The sequence below is a fragment of the Mixia osmundae genome (genome assembly GCF_000708205.1).
Source record: "Mixia osmundae IAM 14324 unplaced genomic scaffold scaffold_9, whole genome shotgun sequence".
Taxonomy (NCBI): Eukaryota; Fungi; Basidiomycota; class Mixiomycetes; order Mixiales; family Mixiaceae; genus Mixia; species Mixia osmundae.
In genome coordinates, this window is record NW_014575555.1 from 109,610 (window position 1) to 122,474 (window position 12,865).

General features: G+C 56.7%; 5 protein-coding genes across 5 annotated transcripts; 2 read left to right on the forward strand and 3 right to left on the reverse strand.

Moving 5' to 3' along the window:
- Positions 1–156: 156 nt before the first annotated feature.
- On the reverse strand, positions 157–7,804 carry L969DRAFT_77686 (glycoside hydrolase family 31 protein). Its single transcript, XM_014710647.1, has 10 exons — positions 7,686–7,804; positions 6,243–7,634; positions 3,764–6,194; positions 3,580–3,714; positions 3,374–3,533; positions 3,254–3,322; positions 2,976–3,207; positions 2,268–2,280; positions 2,008–2,210; positions 157–1,957 (listed from the first exon to the last, which is right to left on the reverse strand). The coding sequence occupies exons 1-10, from the start codon at positions 7,743–7,745 to the stop codon at positions 284–286; spliced, it is 6,369 nt and encodes a 2,122-aa protein (XP_014566133.1). The 5' UTR covers positions 7,746–7,804; the 3' UTR covers positions 157–283.
- A 71-nt stretch (positions 7,805–7,875) lies between these two features.
- Positions 7,876–8,670, forward strand: L969DRAFT_19030 (uncharacterized protein; the record flags this gene model as incomplete). The annotated part of the gene is made up of 1 exon (XM_014710562.1): positions 7,876–8,670. One exon carries the CDS (start codon positions 7,876–7,878, stop codon positions 8,668–8,670), a length of 795 nt encoding a protein of 264 aa, XP_014566048.1.
- Positions 8,671–8,809: 139 nt separating this feature from the next.
- L969DRAFT_19031 (uncharacterized protein) lies at positions 8,810–10,199 on the reverse strand (the record flags this gene model as incomplete). The annotated part of the gene is made up of 2 exons (XM_014710563.1): positions 8,810–10,011; positions 10,082–10,199. 2 exons carry the CDS (start codon positions 10,197–10,199, stop codon positions 8,810–8,812), a joined length of 1,320 nt encoding a protein of 439 aa, XP_014566049.1.
- A 121-nt stretch (positions 10,200–10,320) lies between these two features.
- On the reverse strand, positions 10,321–11,686 carry L969DRAFT_52804 (uncharacterized protein; the record flags this gene model as incomplete). Its single annotated transcript, XM_014710648.1, has 4 exons — positions 10,321–10,862; positions 10,909–11,043; positions 11,097–11,391; positions 11,444–11,686. 4 exons carry the CDS (start codon positions 11,684–11,686, stop codon positions 10,321–10,323), a joined length of 1,215 nt encoding a protein of 404 aa, XP_014566134.1.
- A 114-nt stretch (positions 11,687–11,800) lies between these two features.
- On the forward strand, positions 11,801–12,864 carry L969DRAFT_52648 (uncharacterized protein; the record flags this gene model as incomplete). Its single annotated transcript, XM_014710649.1, has 4 exons — positions 11,801–11,863; positions 11,921–12,543; positions 12,595–12,708; positions 12,768–12,864. 4 exons carry the CDS (start codon positions 11,801–11,803, stop codon positions 12,862–12,864), a joined length of 897 nt encoding a protein of 298 aa, XP_014566135.1.
- Between the last annotated feature and the right edge of the window lies 1 nt (position 12,865).

The window sequence follows — 12,865 nt, forward strand, 5'->3', positions numbered from 1 at the left end:
CCGCTGTCGATGATGATCTCACCCTGACACAAGCTCAGACCTACCCTGGCACTAACTCAGGCCAGCAGGAGCTCACCTCGGGCCACGCAGCAGTCGGCAGTCGCGAAAATTACAGAGGCGCGACGAGAGAAGTCAACGAGGGAGACGGAGACGAGACGGAGACGGAGGGCAGGAATAGGCTAGTATGCAAGTGGATGTGGGTTACAAGACAGTGCACAGATTGCACAGACAGCCAGTTCGCACATCACACGCCAGCAAGCAGTGTACTGCCAAACGCGTGGACCTAATCTCTCGCCTCTGCCTTGGCTGCCATTGGCAATACAGGCGCAGTATGCGGGCTGTGAAAATCGCCAGGTCTGCCGCGAGGCATCTGTGGATACATGGAATGTGTCTGGGCGTCTGTGGGTGGTTGCGAGCCGTATGGGTTCCACGGTGAAGACATGTACTGACCGGCTGCACGCATCGTCGGGTCTGTAGGCGGTGCCCCGCTGAGATAGCTCACAGGGGAGGCTTGCGGTGCCGGAGCCGGTGCTGCTTGCGCTGATGCCCCCACTGCAGGATATCGCGCACCATTCATTGGTGGCGGGATGAATCCACGAGGTGCAGTAGCAGACGTAGTGGGCGCAGAAACCGTTTGCGCCTGATTTGAAATAGAGTGTCGGGCATCGTAGGGAGCGATACCGCTGCTACCGCCTAGCTGCCAGACGAGTTGATCGTTATGTTGCTGCAGCCGATCGTTCTCTTCTTTGAGGTAGCCGATATAGTCGATGGCTGCCGTCAGAGACTCCCATTTAGAAGACTTGGACTTCTTCTCGCCGGGCAGTGAGTCCTTGAGCTCTTCAAAGAGGTCCTTCATCTCCTTACGACGTTTGCGCTCCGCAATCTTGTGCGACACCCTGAGCTCTGGCGATCGCGAGTAAGGCGTCTCTTTCACGTAATTGCCGCCTTCTGTCGTTGAACCCCGTCGAGAGGACGGCTCAGTGGACCCGAGGGACGATCGGTGTGAGTCCGTCGAGCCAAATGCCCTCTGTTGAGGTGTTGTCGACGCGGTTGCGGTGAAGGCCCCATCGTATGGTGGCTGACTGCTTGCCAGACCGTACGACTGCCCGCTCTGTGGATCGAAGCGAACAGGAGGAGCGGTCGAGCTTCCGAGCGGTACACTGCGCGACAGACTCGATGCGCTATCCCTGCGCTGGCCAGAGTAGATCTCTGAGGGCAGGTCAAAGTCGCCCCGCCTCTGGGGCTGCTGCTGAGGACTCGGCTGACCGGCGGTAAGTCCGGATGCAGACGAGCGGGGCGAGAAGCCATAAGTTGCGAGATGCTCGTTCAGAGGCGGCATCGAAGCCGGCTGTGACGGTCGTGTGGGAAACGCAAAATTACTCGTGGCAGAATTGGCAGAGAAAGGGCCCCCACTGACGGAGAGCTCGCCAGACGATACGGAGCTTTGCCGCCGCGCGTTTGACGAGTTCATGTCGTCTGTGACATTGTACAGAGATGCGGCAGAGCCTCTTCGCGAATCAAGCGACAGACCGGACAGCCTGCCATTCTCGCCTAGAAAAGCAGACGATCTTCGTTTGCCGAGAGCCTGCTCAACGTCCATCTCGCCTTCCTGGTCTGTCTTGCGCTTCATGCCCTGCAATTGGGCTACCTGCTGTGCGCGTACAGACGCTAACGGCTGGTGACCAAACGCTTGGCTATGCTGTGAGAGATCAAACGAGCTTGCGGCTGGGCCGAAGCGACGAAAGTCCGAATGCTGGTCGCTCAGGACAGGGTAGCCGTTTGCAGCAGGCGAGGCTAGCTGAGAACGCGGATCATACGGCCTCAATGGTGGAAGTGAATTCTGATGCTGCGAATGCTCGTCTCCGCCCCCTCGTAAAACTTCTGGCGAGGTGCGCCCTGGCGATTCAGCTGGCACGGCTTCGGACACTGAAGACCGGCGGCCATCGCCGTCTGGGTTCTATGCAGAAGTTTCAGAAATGGCATAGACGCGCAAGAGAGACTGCTCACATTTTGCGAATACGCTGGTTCTGCAGCTCTCAGAGCCTGATCGCTTCCGCCAATGCGCTTATTGATTGTGCTTTGTTGCAAGCCGTGCTGCTGCTGCTGCTGCTGCTGCTGCGGGGTGCTCGTGCTCGTGCTGCTCATGCTATCCATTGAAGCAGTTTCGGAGGGGCCTTGCGTATAATTGCTGCAAGGTGGGCTCAGCTGTTCTATTGGGCCTAGGCAGTCAGTCGCCGCGTGACTATGAGGATGCTCATCGAACGCACGACAACCGCGAAGCTAGTATCGTGACTTTGTGATCGGGTGCGCACAATGGCGGCAGAGTATCACCGACACTGTACGGCGATTACCGTCAGGAGTGACTCGACAGAGGCCCCAAGCTCTGGATCCTGCCGAGTCGCGGTGACTCTACTGCTATCTTATTCTAGTGTTGCGAGGTGCTTCGAGGTAGTGTGGATCCAGCGCAGGCAGGGCTGGCACCGCCTTGGTGGGCGGCCCGTCAAGCTTCAAGCCCGACTCGCGTTGATAAGAGAACGCTCTTCAGAGGAGTTGAGAAGTCGTCTGACAGTTCCGTCCTGAGATAGACAGCGATGAAGACACTGTGGAGAGATTTATTGTTGTCTCCAGGCAGCCCAGCTTTGTTTTCTTGGGAATATCGATGATGTATCAAAGCTTGTCGTGAGCTCCCACGAGGCAGCACATGCGCTCGGCAGCCAAGTCGAGCGAAGATCTTCTTCGGCGTCTCTCGCGTGATCGATCTGTCCGGACAAACAGAATCAAACCGCTGTCGTACGATGCGCTGAGCTACACCTCGTTCCTTCACTCGCCTGCCAATTGCTGGGACACGCCGAGCAGACCAACAGCTGGCTTGCAGACGGGAGTGCGCCCCCTCTGGCACAATTTCCTGATCAATCAGAAACGCGTCATCGGTTCATCAAGTGGCTGCATTAACAGCTCTACAGCTCCTCCCTGACCGAGCGTGGTGCTAGACCCGGGTAGCATGCCGCTGGTGTAGTCACTTTGAAGGAGTACACGCATTTTTCGAGTTCGGCGACAGAAGTGAGTGCGTTCGCGGTACCGCAACTCAGATCCACCCTGGTCGAGCGAGCCGGGCCGTTCCAGCAGACCGTACCGGCGTCGTAAATCTGTCGTGAGTAGAACAGGTCGCTGTCGGCCTCGGCAGTTGTGTTCCAAGATGCAAATTTCCTGAGGGTGCATCAGTAGCCGCGCTCGCGCTGAGATCTGGACTCACCCTAAGCTGACAGAACCCGAGCTACCCTTTTGCTTCGTCTCGCCAAAGAAGCAGAGCTCGTATGTATATCTGTTGATTCATCAGGTGAAGGCTCGCGCTCAAGAAAGCAAGCAAGCGTACTCGCCGAACTCCTTGGAGATGCACTCCTTGTCGAGCTTTTTGAACTCCCACTCGCGCCCATAATCAGTTGCGAGCGTATCTTTGATGCTGTCTAATTTGCGTTGCGAGTCCGACAATGCGCTTTGCGCGTCGCTAAAGGCGGCTCTGGCTTTCGTCACATCTGTGTGCGTCTTAGCCCATCCGCGCAAACAGATATGCGTACGCACGTAGCCCATCGGCAGGTGTAGTCGCCACCCGATCAGAGATAACGCCGAGAATCTTGAGTGCGCTGACGAACGATTCGCGGAAGCTGTGGTAGCTCTCCTTGAATGTCTCTGGTAGGTAGGCTTCGATCTGGAATACTGATCTCGCCAACATTAGCATGCGCAGCAGGAAATGACCGCAGCGTACACAAACCAAGAGGATCGGGTGTGGCAGCTCGCGAGAGCGTATCATCGCTTGCCGTTTCCATGAGTGTCAGGCTGTCGAGATCCTCGAGCTCGGCAATCTCATCGTCGGAGACTTGCCGCGCGGCTTCAATGATATCCACCGGGTCGGCATCTTCTGCAGCCTGAAGGGCCTGCGCCTCGTCCCCGTCGTCTGGGAAGCCATATCTTTGCAGGTAGGTCTTGTAGCCGCGTACAGCGGCAAGCACGGCCATGTCCTGATAGTTCGGGTTGAAGCCAACTTTGAGCGTCGCCATTAAATCTCCGAGCTCCTTCAGCTTCTCAGAGAGCTGCGCGCGCTCTGCTTTCAGCGCAGCCAAGGTATCCTTGTAGCTTTCAAGCTTTTTGTAGAGCTCGCTGCCCTTTTTGCGCTCGATCTCGACCTTATCAGTCGATTCGGCCCGCTCGAGGGCAGCCTTGGCCTGATTCTCGCGAACCGTCAGATCAGCTACGTCGCCCTGTAGCTTCGCTAGCTCTCTGTTCAGCCGCTGCCGCTCTTTGTCGCCTGCACTGATCCAGTCCGATCGGACCTTTGCACCGACTCTGAACTTGCGCGACGCTTCGTCCAACTTCTTGCGATACTCGGCGCCTGCTTGCTTGCAGACGTTGGGACAGTTGACCTTGCCGTCAGTCTCGTCTGATCCATCACAGCACTCCGGATCGCAGATTCCATCGTTGAAACGCGATAGCAATAAGCATGAAGGCACATGTCCTTCATTGCGGCACTGAAACTGACCTGTCGGACAGTTTGGCGAAGCAGATGTACTGCCTCGGCTCGGTTTAGTATCTCCGCTTGCACACTCTTTGCTGCCGACTTCGATGTCAATTGACCAGTCTGAAGTGACGGGGACAGCAGCGTTGTGTATGATGAGCTTGGTGGCCGTCTTCCCTAAGCCGCCTCTTCGTCTGCCCGCTGTAGCTGCAACGCCGTCGGCCCAATCGAATGCAAGTCCATTCGATTGTCCCGCGACACGCACGCAGCTGGGCTTGCTCGCCATGCCAAGCACGATGATTTGCTCGATAGGCACATCCGAAATGTTCTTCGCCCAGCGGTTGCCGCTAGGGTCATATTGGCCGATCGTCTCTTGCAGATCCTTTGCTAGTCCTCGCTCTGTGGCTGCGTTGCCAGACGAAAGACGTAGATTTGAACTGCCCGGTTTGCTCGGAGCTAGCTCGAAATGCCGCCAAATGAATTCACCCCGCTGATAGGCAAATGTATCGCCATCGTCCAGATAGAGCTGACCTGATGCTGATGTGGCAGCAATATCTGCTGCGACGACGAGCGTGACTGGATCTTTCCACATCAAAGGAGCAGAACGTCGCACAATGTCACGCCTAGGAAGAATCGAGCCACCGCGAAGGAAAGCTGGCACAGTACTGAGCGGCGCTGGTACCTTTATCTTGGCGCTACCCGAAGCACTGCCGAAGTAGAGATCGTGTGTGAAGTAATTGTAGTAGGGCTGCTCGTCGGCGATATAGACTTCGACCTCTGTGACGCCTTCCTGACCGACAGGCTTGACGAGTAAGCCTGTATCGCCGACGTAGAATTGATCATCAACGGCGAAGCCTGCAGTGTCATCTGGGAAGACGACGTATTGCGGACGCATGATTGGCTTGCCGGTCTGACTTGCTTCGAAGAAAGCGGTGTAGTACGCGGGCAAAAGGGTATAACGTAACCTGATCATGTCCCTGATATAGCCTCTGATAGGCTCATCGAATAGATACGGCTCTCGGCGCTTCGTGTCGATGTGAGCATGTGCACGGAAGAAGGGGTGCCATGCGCCGGACTGATACCAGCGTACTAGCAGCTCATGGGAGGGATTGCCGAAGAAGCCGCCGACGTCAGCGCCGCTCCAGGCCATGCCGGCGATACTGTTACTGAGAATCATAGGTATCGCGCTGGCAAGGTGCTCCCAGGTGCCGAGATTATCCCCTGTCCAGATGGCGCCATATCTCTGAGAGCCCGCGTAGAACGATCGCGAAAGAACGAAGGGCCGACGAGCAGGACTCTCTCGTCTTGTCAATGCACCGGCAGTAACGTTCTGAAAAATCATGCCATTGATGTTATGCACGTCCCGATGTTCCCAGCCGCCAAAGTGGATGTTATCCTTTGGCGCGGTAATCTCTGGCCCGTTGAAGACCGATGGCTCATTCATATCGTTCCAGACGAAGAGATTCTTCCTTGAGCCCACGAAGACGTCGAACTTGAAGAGGCCGTGCCACCAGTCCCACGACTTGGGATTGAAAAAGTCGACCCATGAGCTCGAGCCAGTCCAGCACCATCCCTCGTATTCGCGGTTATCAGCAGTCTTGTAGAGAATGTCGAGCTGTTTCGCTTCCTTGTAGACATGCAAAGAGTCTACACGCTTGATGTGAGGATCGACGATCGCCACGAGCTGGCACGAAATTAGCAGAGTCTACGCATCAAAGGGCCCTGGACGCACCTGCCGACCTCTGGCAGCTAGCTCATCCTGCATCTTCTCTGGCTCGGAAAAGTAGCGTTTGTCCCAGATAAAGTATTTGTGATCCTCTGCGTATTCGATATCTAGCCAGATGACATCCATGGGGATGTCATGTTCGTCAAATTTGGCAGATACTTCTAAGACATCTTCCTGCGTTTGATAGTTCCAGCGGCATTGGTGATAAGCAATTGCAAACAGCTGCGGTAGAGCCGTTGTGCCTGTCAAAGCAGAGTACTGTGAGAAGACATCATCGCTCGTCGGACCGAGAAAGACGAAGAGATCGAGGATGCCAGACTCGGACATCCAGTGCGTGCTGGTGGTGGTAGAAGTCGGGCCGCCGTCTTTGCTGGACGATGTGGCCTTCTTCCACAGACCAGAAACAGTCTTGAGGGTTGACTGCTTGGTGATATCGATCCAGGTCTCTGCAGCATTGAGCCAGAACACGGCGACGGTCGAGCCGGCGCGGTGGGCCTTCATGAAAGGGATTGCACCGTAGAGAGCCATTTCGGAATCATACTCGTATTCGAAGACGTCCAGGTTGTAGTGACGATACGGATCCGTGTAGGCATCCTTGCCGCCCCTTGTCGTCTTGAGCGAGAGAGGGCCTGCATGCTCTGGTATGCCAAACACGTGCTCGTAGCCCGGAAAGGTGATGTCGAGCGAGAGAGCTTCCGGTCCCTTGGGTTTGGTGTCCTGGCGTCCGCCGAATGTCTCCTCCCACATACCGTCTTCGTTGGGTGGCAGAAAATGGTCAAAAGGCGCGTCACTACTTTGAACGACCGACGAATCTGCAGGTTGGACCTTGAGCGAATCACTCTCTCTGGCCTCGTCAAATGTCGCCTTGACATCTTCTTGTCCTTCTTGTTTGATGGACTTGAGTCTGAAGTGCTCCATCTGGAGCAGACCGCGTTCGTTCAAGACGACATGAGGCTGGCCATCGCGATAGAACGTAATGAGAACGGGCTCGTGTTGAATGACGACTTGACTGTGCTTCTTGGGACCATAGAGGATCTCTGTGGAGCCTTGCAAGATTCTCACTGTCGTCTTTGCGCTGTCCTGTTCGACGACAGGTTCATGCTCGAGTGCCCAACGCGCAGCTTCGTTATAGCGCTGTCGCAGACCATCGACCTGGTCCATAAGGATCCTCACATTCCCGTCTTCGTGGAACCTGATCTCAAGAGCAAAGCGAATGTCCTTGTGCAGCGCATTGGCGACGTTGGCGCGAAAGACACCGTCGCTGAAATGGGGCTCAGAGATGCCATAGGGCGAGCGCCAAGTGCCACTGTGTTCGTCAGAACGGTCGGCTAGTGCTCTCAGTCGCGAGCAGAAGCCGGACTGAGCGCAAGTCTTGAAGTCGCCTCGCTTGACGGCCATCTGACGTGGCGACGTCAGAGAGGGCAAGCAGATCAGGTGTTGCAGACTTACGACGCAGGTGAGCAGAAGCAGGCAGACGAGCCATAGCTCTCGCCTGCGTGCACGCAGCATCTCGTCAGGTCAAGGATGCCCTGGCACGAGCGCTTGACCCGGTCGATTGAGTCACAAGGCAGACACGTCGCGACCGCGTAACATTGTCGACTCGTCGGATCTCCAAAAGTGCTCGGCGGATGGAGATGTGATGACTCGGCTTCTCAACGGCATCACCGCCTTTCTCATCGACCTGAGCGGCACCTTGCACATCGGCGACACGCCAACGCGAGACGCAGTGCGGTCACTTGAGCGACTGCAAGCGACGGGCAAACCCTTGCGCTTTCTGTCCAACAGCAGCAAGGAATCCCAACGGTCACTCGCCGAACGGCTGCGGCGGATGGGCTTCGATATCGATGGCGCAGATATCTTCACTTCGCTCTCTGCTGCCCGTCAATACGTCAACAGCAAAGGCCACAAGCCAATGCTCTTGCTCAGCGACTCCGCTAAAGAGGATTTTCGACATCTTGTGCCTGCGTCCGAGTCAGAGTGCGATGCTGTCCTTCTCGGTCTGGCGCCGTCGGAGCTTCACTACTCGCGACTCGATGATGCCTATAGGCTCTTGAGCCGGAAGGGAACAACGCTTATCGCCACCCATCGGGCAATGTTCTATGCTGCTGCAGATGGCCTGTCCTTGGGACCAGGCGGGTTTATCTCAATGCTCGAAGAAGCGGCTGGCATCGAAGCTCACGTTCTGGGCAAACCCAGCAAGTCCTTCTTTGAGCTGTGCCTGCTTTCCCTGCCCGACAGCGCGCGAAAAGGCGTGGCGATGATTGGCGATGACTGCAAGGCCGATTTTGGTCAAGGTTGCGACGAGCTCGGCATGCGCAAGTTCATGCTACGTACTGGAAAGTACAAAGCCGGCGATGAAACCAAGGTAGAAGGCAGATCCCCAGAGAGGATAGACGACGATTTTGCAGCACTCGTAGACGCCTTATTGCGGTAGGCAAGATGCAATCCAATTAGAAGGAAGAATACAGATACGAAACATTGAGCGCGATAGGATAGACACAGTGTCCGTTCTGCGTTGCGGATGCGATAGTCTTTGAATTTTGCGAAGTGACTCCTAGCGATCACATAGTGGATCAGGCGTCTGACAGGACAGGCGACAGATTGCCATTGTGTCTCGATCGCTCGTGGTCATAGTCCCTCTCTAAGTCGCCTGATGAATGCCTGGAGTGACGATAGTGGCGAGTGTGGGCCCGTGACGGAGATTGCAAGAGGGCATCGACTGCCGATCGACCATATTCACTCGAACCTCTAGAGGGCGGCGGTGCGTCCCATGGAATTTGCGGTCGAGCGATCAGATCGTCGAAAGAGTCCCTCTGCGAAGAAGAGCCGTGAGCTGGGCTGGCCGGCGAGCCTAGCAGATGGTCGCGTGAGCCAGCATAGGGCCGCCTGGGCGGGTTGAGCGAAGCGCTGCTTCTCGGTCGAGGCATCCTGCGGTCCTCTCGATGGTGGCCAGCTGCCGAACGATTGCCGCGATGATCAGTCTCAAACGCTGACAGGTTGGCAGACGTCAAGTCACGGCTCGAGGGTTGCCGGCCGTGAGAGCGAGACCGCGTGCGGGGCGCATCGTCGAGATCGAATCCTTGGCCGAGATGTGGCGAAGAGCCATTGTGAGGCCTCTGGGACTGGCGTGATGTCCCTCTATGACTACCGAAGACGTCAGAATCTCTATCTCTTGCTGCACGGCGATGCTCTGCGGCCATGCCGTCCTCTCGCTTCTGCCAGTCGGATCCGCTGGCGACATAGCTCTCGCGCAGTGCGCCCATAGATGAGGCTCTTCGGCTGCCTCTTCCAGAATGATGTGAAGGACGTTGTGAGGGACTGGCATCCATGCTGCCAAGACGCTGTGCCTTTGTCTCTGCCAAGGCTTTCTCGTCTAAAACATCGCGATAAGTCGAGGTAGGCTTGGGCGTCGTTCGACCTGGCATGTGGCCGAACGCGCCCACCTTGTGGCCGAAAGTCTCCTTGATCTCCCTCGCGCGAGCGACATAAGCCGGTCCGACTGCCCCCTCTCGCCTGCGCTTCCTCGCGCGCAAGCAGAATATTCCCCAGATGATAGCGACGAGAATGATCGCTCCTCCGACGCCTGCGATGACGGCAGTGGCCCATGTTGGCCATCCAGATCCACTGCTACCGCTGGTATGTTCATGTGCATTTGTTGCCCTGGCCGTGGCGGCATTGCCTTGAGATGGCGTGGCAGTCGTCCCGCCAATGGTCGTCCTGACAGTGCCCGATGGCGCTGCGCCCGAGCCGGACAGTACGATCTGAGTCTGGCCATCTGCGAGCAAAGCAAGGGGTCAGTACGATCTTGCGGGGATTGTGATGTTGCTCGATGCCAAGGCGCTTACATCCAGAAGGGAAAGGCACGGAGATGGCCGGTGTGACGAAAGACGAGAATGCGGACGCAGTCAGTGAGCTTATCGGTTGGGTCGACAGTGAGGGAAAGCCAGTGACTGCCTGTGCCATCCTTGCTTGATGCTGCGTTGATGGGTGGCCCGTTGACAGAACGCCCGCAGTCCAGCAGAAACAAAGTTCAGATTCTCTCACAACAACGCGGATGCGGAACCGGCTCTGGGCGCATGTAAATTCAAGTTGAGGCAGCAGGCCAATGCTGAGGTCTGAAAGCTCTCAGTCGCCATTGCGTTGCGCTAGCAGACCTCTGCGGGAGCGATGTCATCTCGTCGGTGGCGGAGGTGCCTTTGCCGCCAGCAGCATTGACGCCCGCTTCCCGGTCCGAGTTCATCAACGCGTTTCTGGTGACGAACAAACCCTCCTCGCCCGCTCGAGCGGCTGGCTCTAGTGGGACGACAGCCAAGCCAATGGTGATAGGCTCATGGTATCTGCCAGATGCGTCAGAGATGCGCATGCTCGTGCCTAATTCGCCTGTCGGGCGCGCATTGGCTACGCTGCTCTTGTGGCTCGCCAGCTTCGTGCCCGGTGCTGGCAAATCGTCTGATGCGAGTGCGCTCGGTACGGGATCGTAGCCATGCGGAAGTAGGAGCGCCATATCATCGTTCGTGTGCAAAGGTGCCAAGCGAGCAGGTAAGGTGCGCTTGCGGACGACGCCAGTATGATGCGTGCGCGCGGTCAGCTCTTGTCCGACGTAGCAGCCCTTCTTGAAATCGACTGCTCGACTGGCTCAGTGAGAGCAGCCCGGCAGGGACATATGACACACCGCCGTTCATGTAGTCCATATTGCTGCCCGACGGCAGCGAGCGACCCGAGATAATGTCGAGTGGCTCTTCGGGCACACCTTGCAGGATTCTATGCATCGTATAGTGCCTCTCGTCTACTTCTATCTGGGCGTCAGCTGCGAAAGCGTCATCAGCGAGAAAGACAGACGATCAAAGCACGGCAACTTACAAGGTGGATGCGGATTTTGAGCTGTTGTGAGAAGCCGCCAGCCCATGCTTGGTGATCTCGCATCTTGCCAAAGCATGCCATCTACATCTGGCTTGCTCGTGCCATCTCGCGCAGGATAGAGAGCGCGCAAAGTGAACTTGCTGGTCTGGTCGGACAGGCTTACTCTTGAGCGCAGGATGAAGCGGCGCATATAGACCGCCAGCGGCTTTAGCGAGGCGGCATGCACGTCGATGAGATAGCCCTCTGTACCGTCTATGGCCGCGGGATAGATGAAAGCATCGTGCAGGATCCTACCCTATTCTAGCCAATTTGAGCGAGGCAGTCTCATCAGACGTTGGCACACTGACGGACGCGCTCAGAAAGCCAGAATAGAGTGCAGCGGTAGGCGTGCGAGAAGGTTCAAGCTTGTCGATATCGTTGGTGATGAGACCTTGGAGAAAGACGCGAGCATCTTGTCCTTTGATGCCGATCAGGGCTCTCGAAGTCAGCTGAGCCGATCGCCAGGCGTCACTGAGGCGTCCTGTACTATATTCCCTCCTGATGGACTGCCTGACCAGTCTCACACATGCGGGACAAGGCTGCCTGAGCATTGCCTGAACTCGACCTCACGAGGGTGAACAGCGCGTCATCGATGCATCGATTCCTCACAATTCTCGTCAACCCACAACGCTGGCGCAACCCACTCGGAGTCCTTCCGGCCCTTCATGGTCGTCGTGCCCCCCAGTCGGCTGGACGATGAACTTCAAGTCCTTGTGACAGGCTTCGGTGTAGGTCATTGCGAAGCGAGCTCTCCAAGACTGCTGACATGTCACGCTGCAATGTAGCCGTTTTCTTTCTACAAGAGCAATCCGGCATGGGACTCGGTGCAGTCCTTGCACGGCATGCAGCTCGTCCTACCTGCCTCGGACCCGGCAAGTCAGCCCACGCGGATACGAATCACTTCTGCCGAGATGCCCGTGTCGTTTGCTACCGTCTTGCGATACATCCCACGTCTCCACGGTCTCGGGCACGGCAGGGATGACAGACATATACGGTACAAGGAAGGCCCGAAGCCAGCGACGCCGACGTGCGACGTTCCGCTGCAGTCGTATGATCTCATCATCCATGTCGGCGTAGGCGCAAGGGACGCGTTCAAGCTCGAGCAAAGAGCAGACAAGCTCAACTATGGCAAATCGCCGCCCGACGCGGTAGGAGGCAGGCCCCAATTGGACGCTCAGACAGGGAGATGTGGGTTCCTTGACGAGCGATGGGCTAGCTTGCCAGACGATCTGACAACCCGGCTTGATGTATCGGGTCTCGCCAAGGAGCTAAGTGACTCGTACAAAATCGTCAAGTCAAATGATCCTGGTCACTACGTCTGCGAGTTTATCTACTACGCCAGTCTTGCATCCTCGAGGCTGGCCAATCCCGACAATTCAACGCCAGTACTCTTTGTACATGTGCCACCGTGCGTCGTGACAGACCGAGACAAGATACGAGCACTGATGCTTGCTGACAGAGAGAGCGAGCCGTACTCTGTGGCAGAGATGTCACATTTCCATCAGGTCCTGATCGCGACTATCGTCGGCAAGGGCTATCTGCCCTCGCGACGGCGGAGGAACAGCCTGCCCGTGTACGAGCAGACGTAGGCTTGGCATAAGCTAATCGAGCACACCAGCTGGTCATTCATAGTCAGCATGTAGCAGCCAGAGCCGGCGACACAGCATCCGAGAACCGACAAGGCCAGGAGCAAACAGCTCGAGAGCAGTCTGCAATGCATCTATGCTAAT

Coding starts and splice junctions, on each gene's coding strand:
- L969DRAFT_77686 (XM_014710647.1), bottom strand. CDS start 7,745: ATGCTGCGTGCACGCAGGCGAGAGCTATGGCTCGTCTGCCTGCTTCTG. Junction 6,195..6,242: donor TAGCTGCCAGAGGTCGGCAG/GTGCGTCCAGGG, acceptor ATTTCGTGCCAG/CTCGTGGCGATCGTCGATCC. Junction 1,958..2,007: donor AACCAGCGTATTCGCAAAAT/GTGAGCAGTCTC, acceptor ACTTCTGCATAG/AACCCAGACGGCGATGGCCG.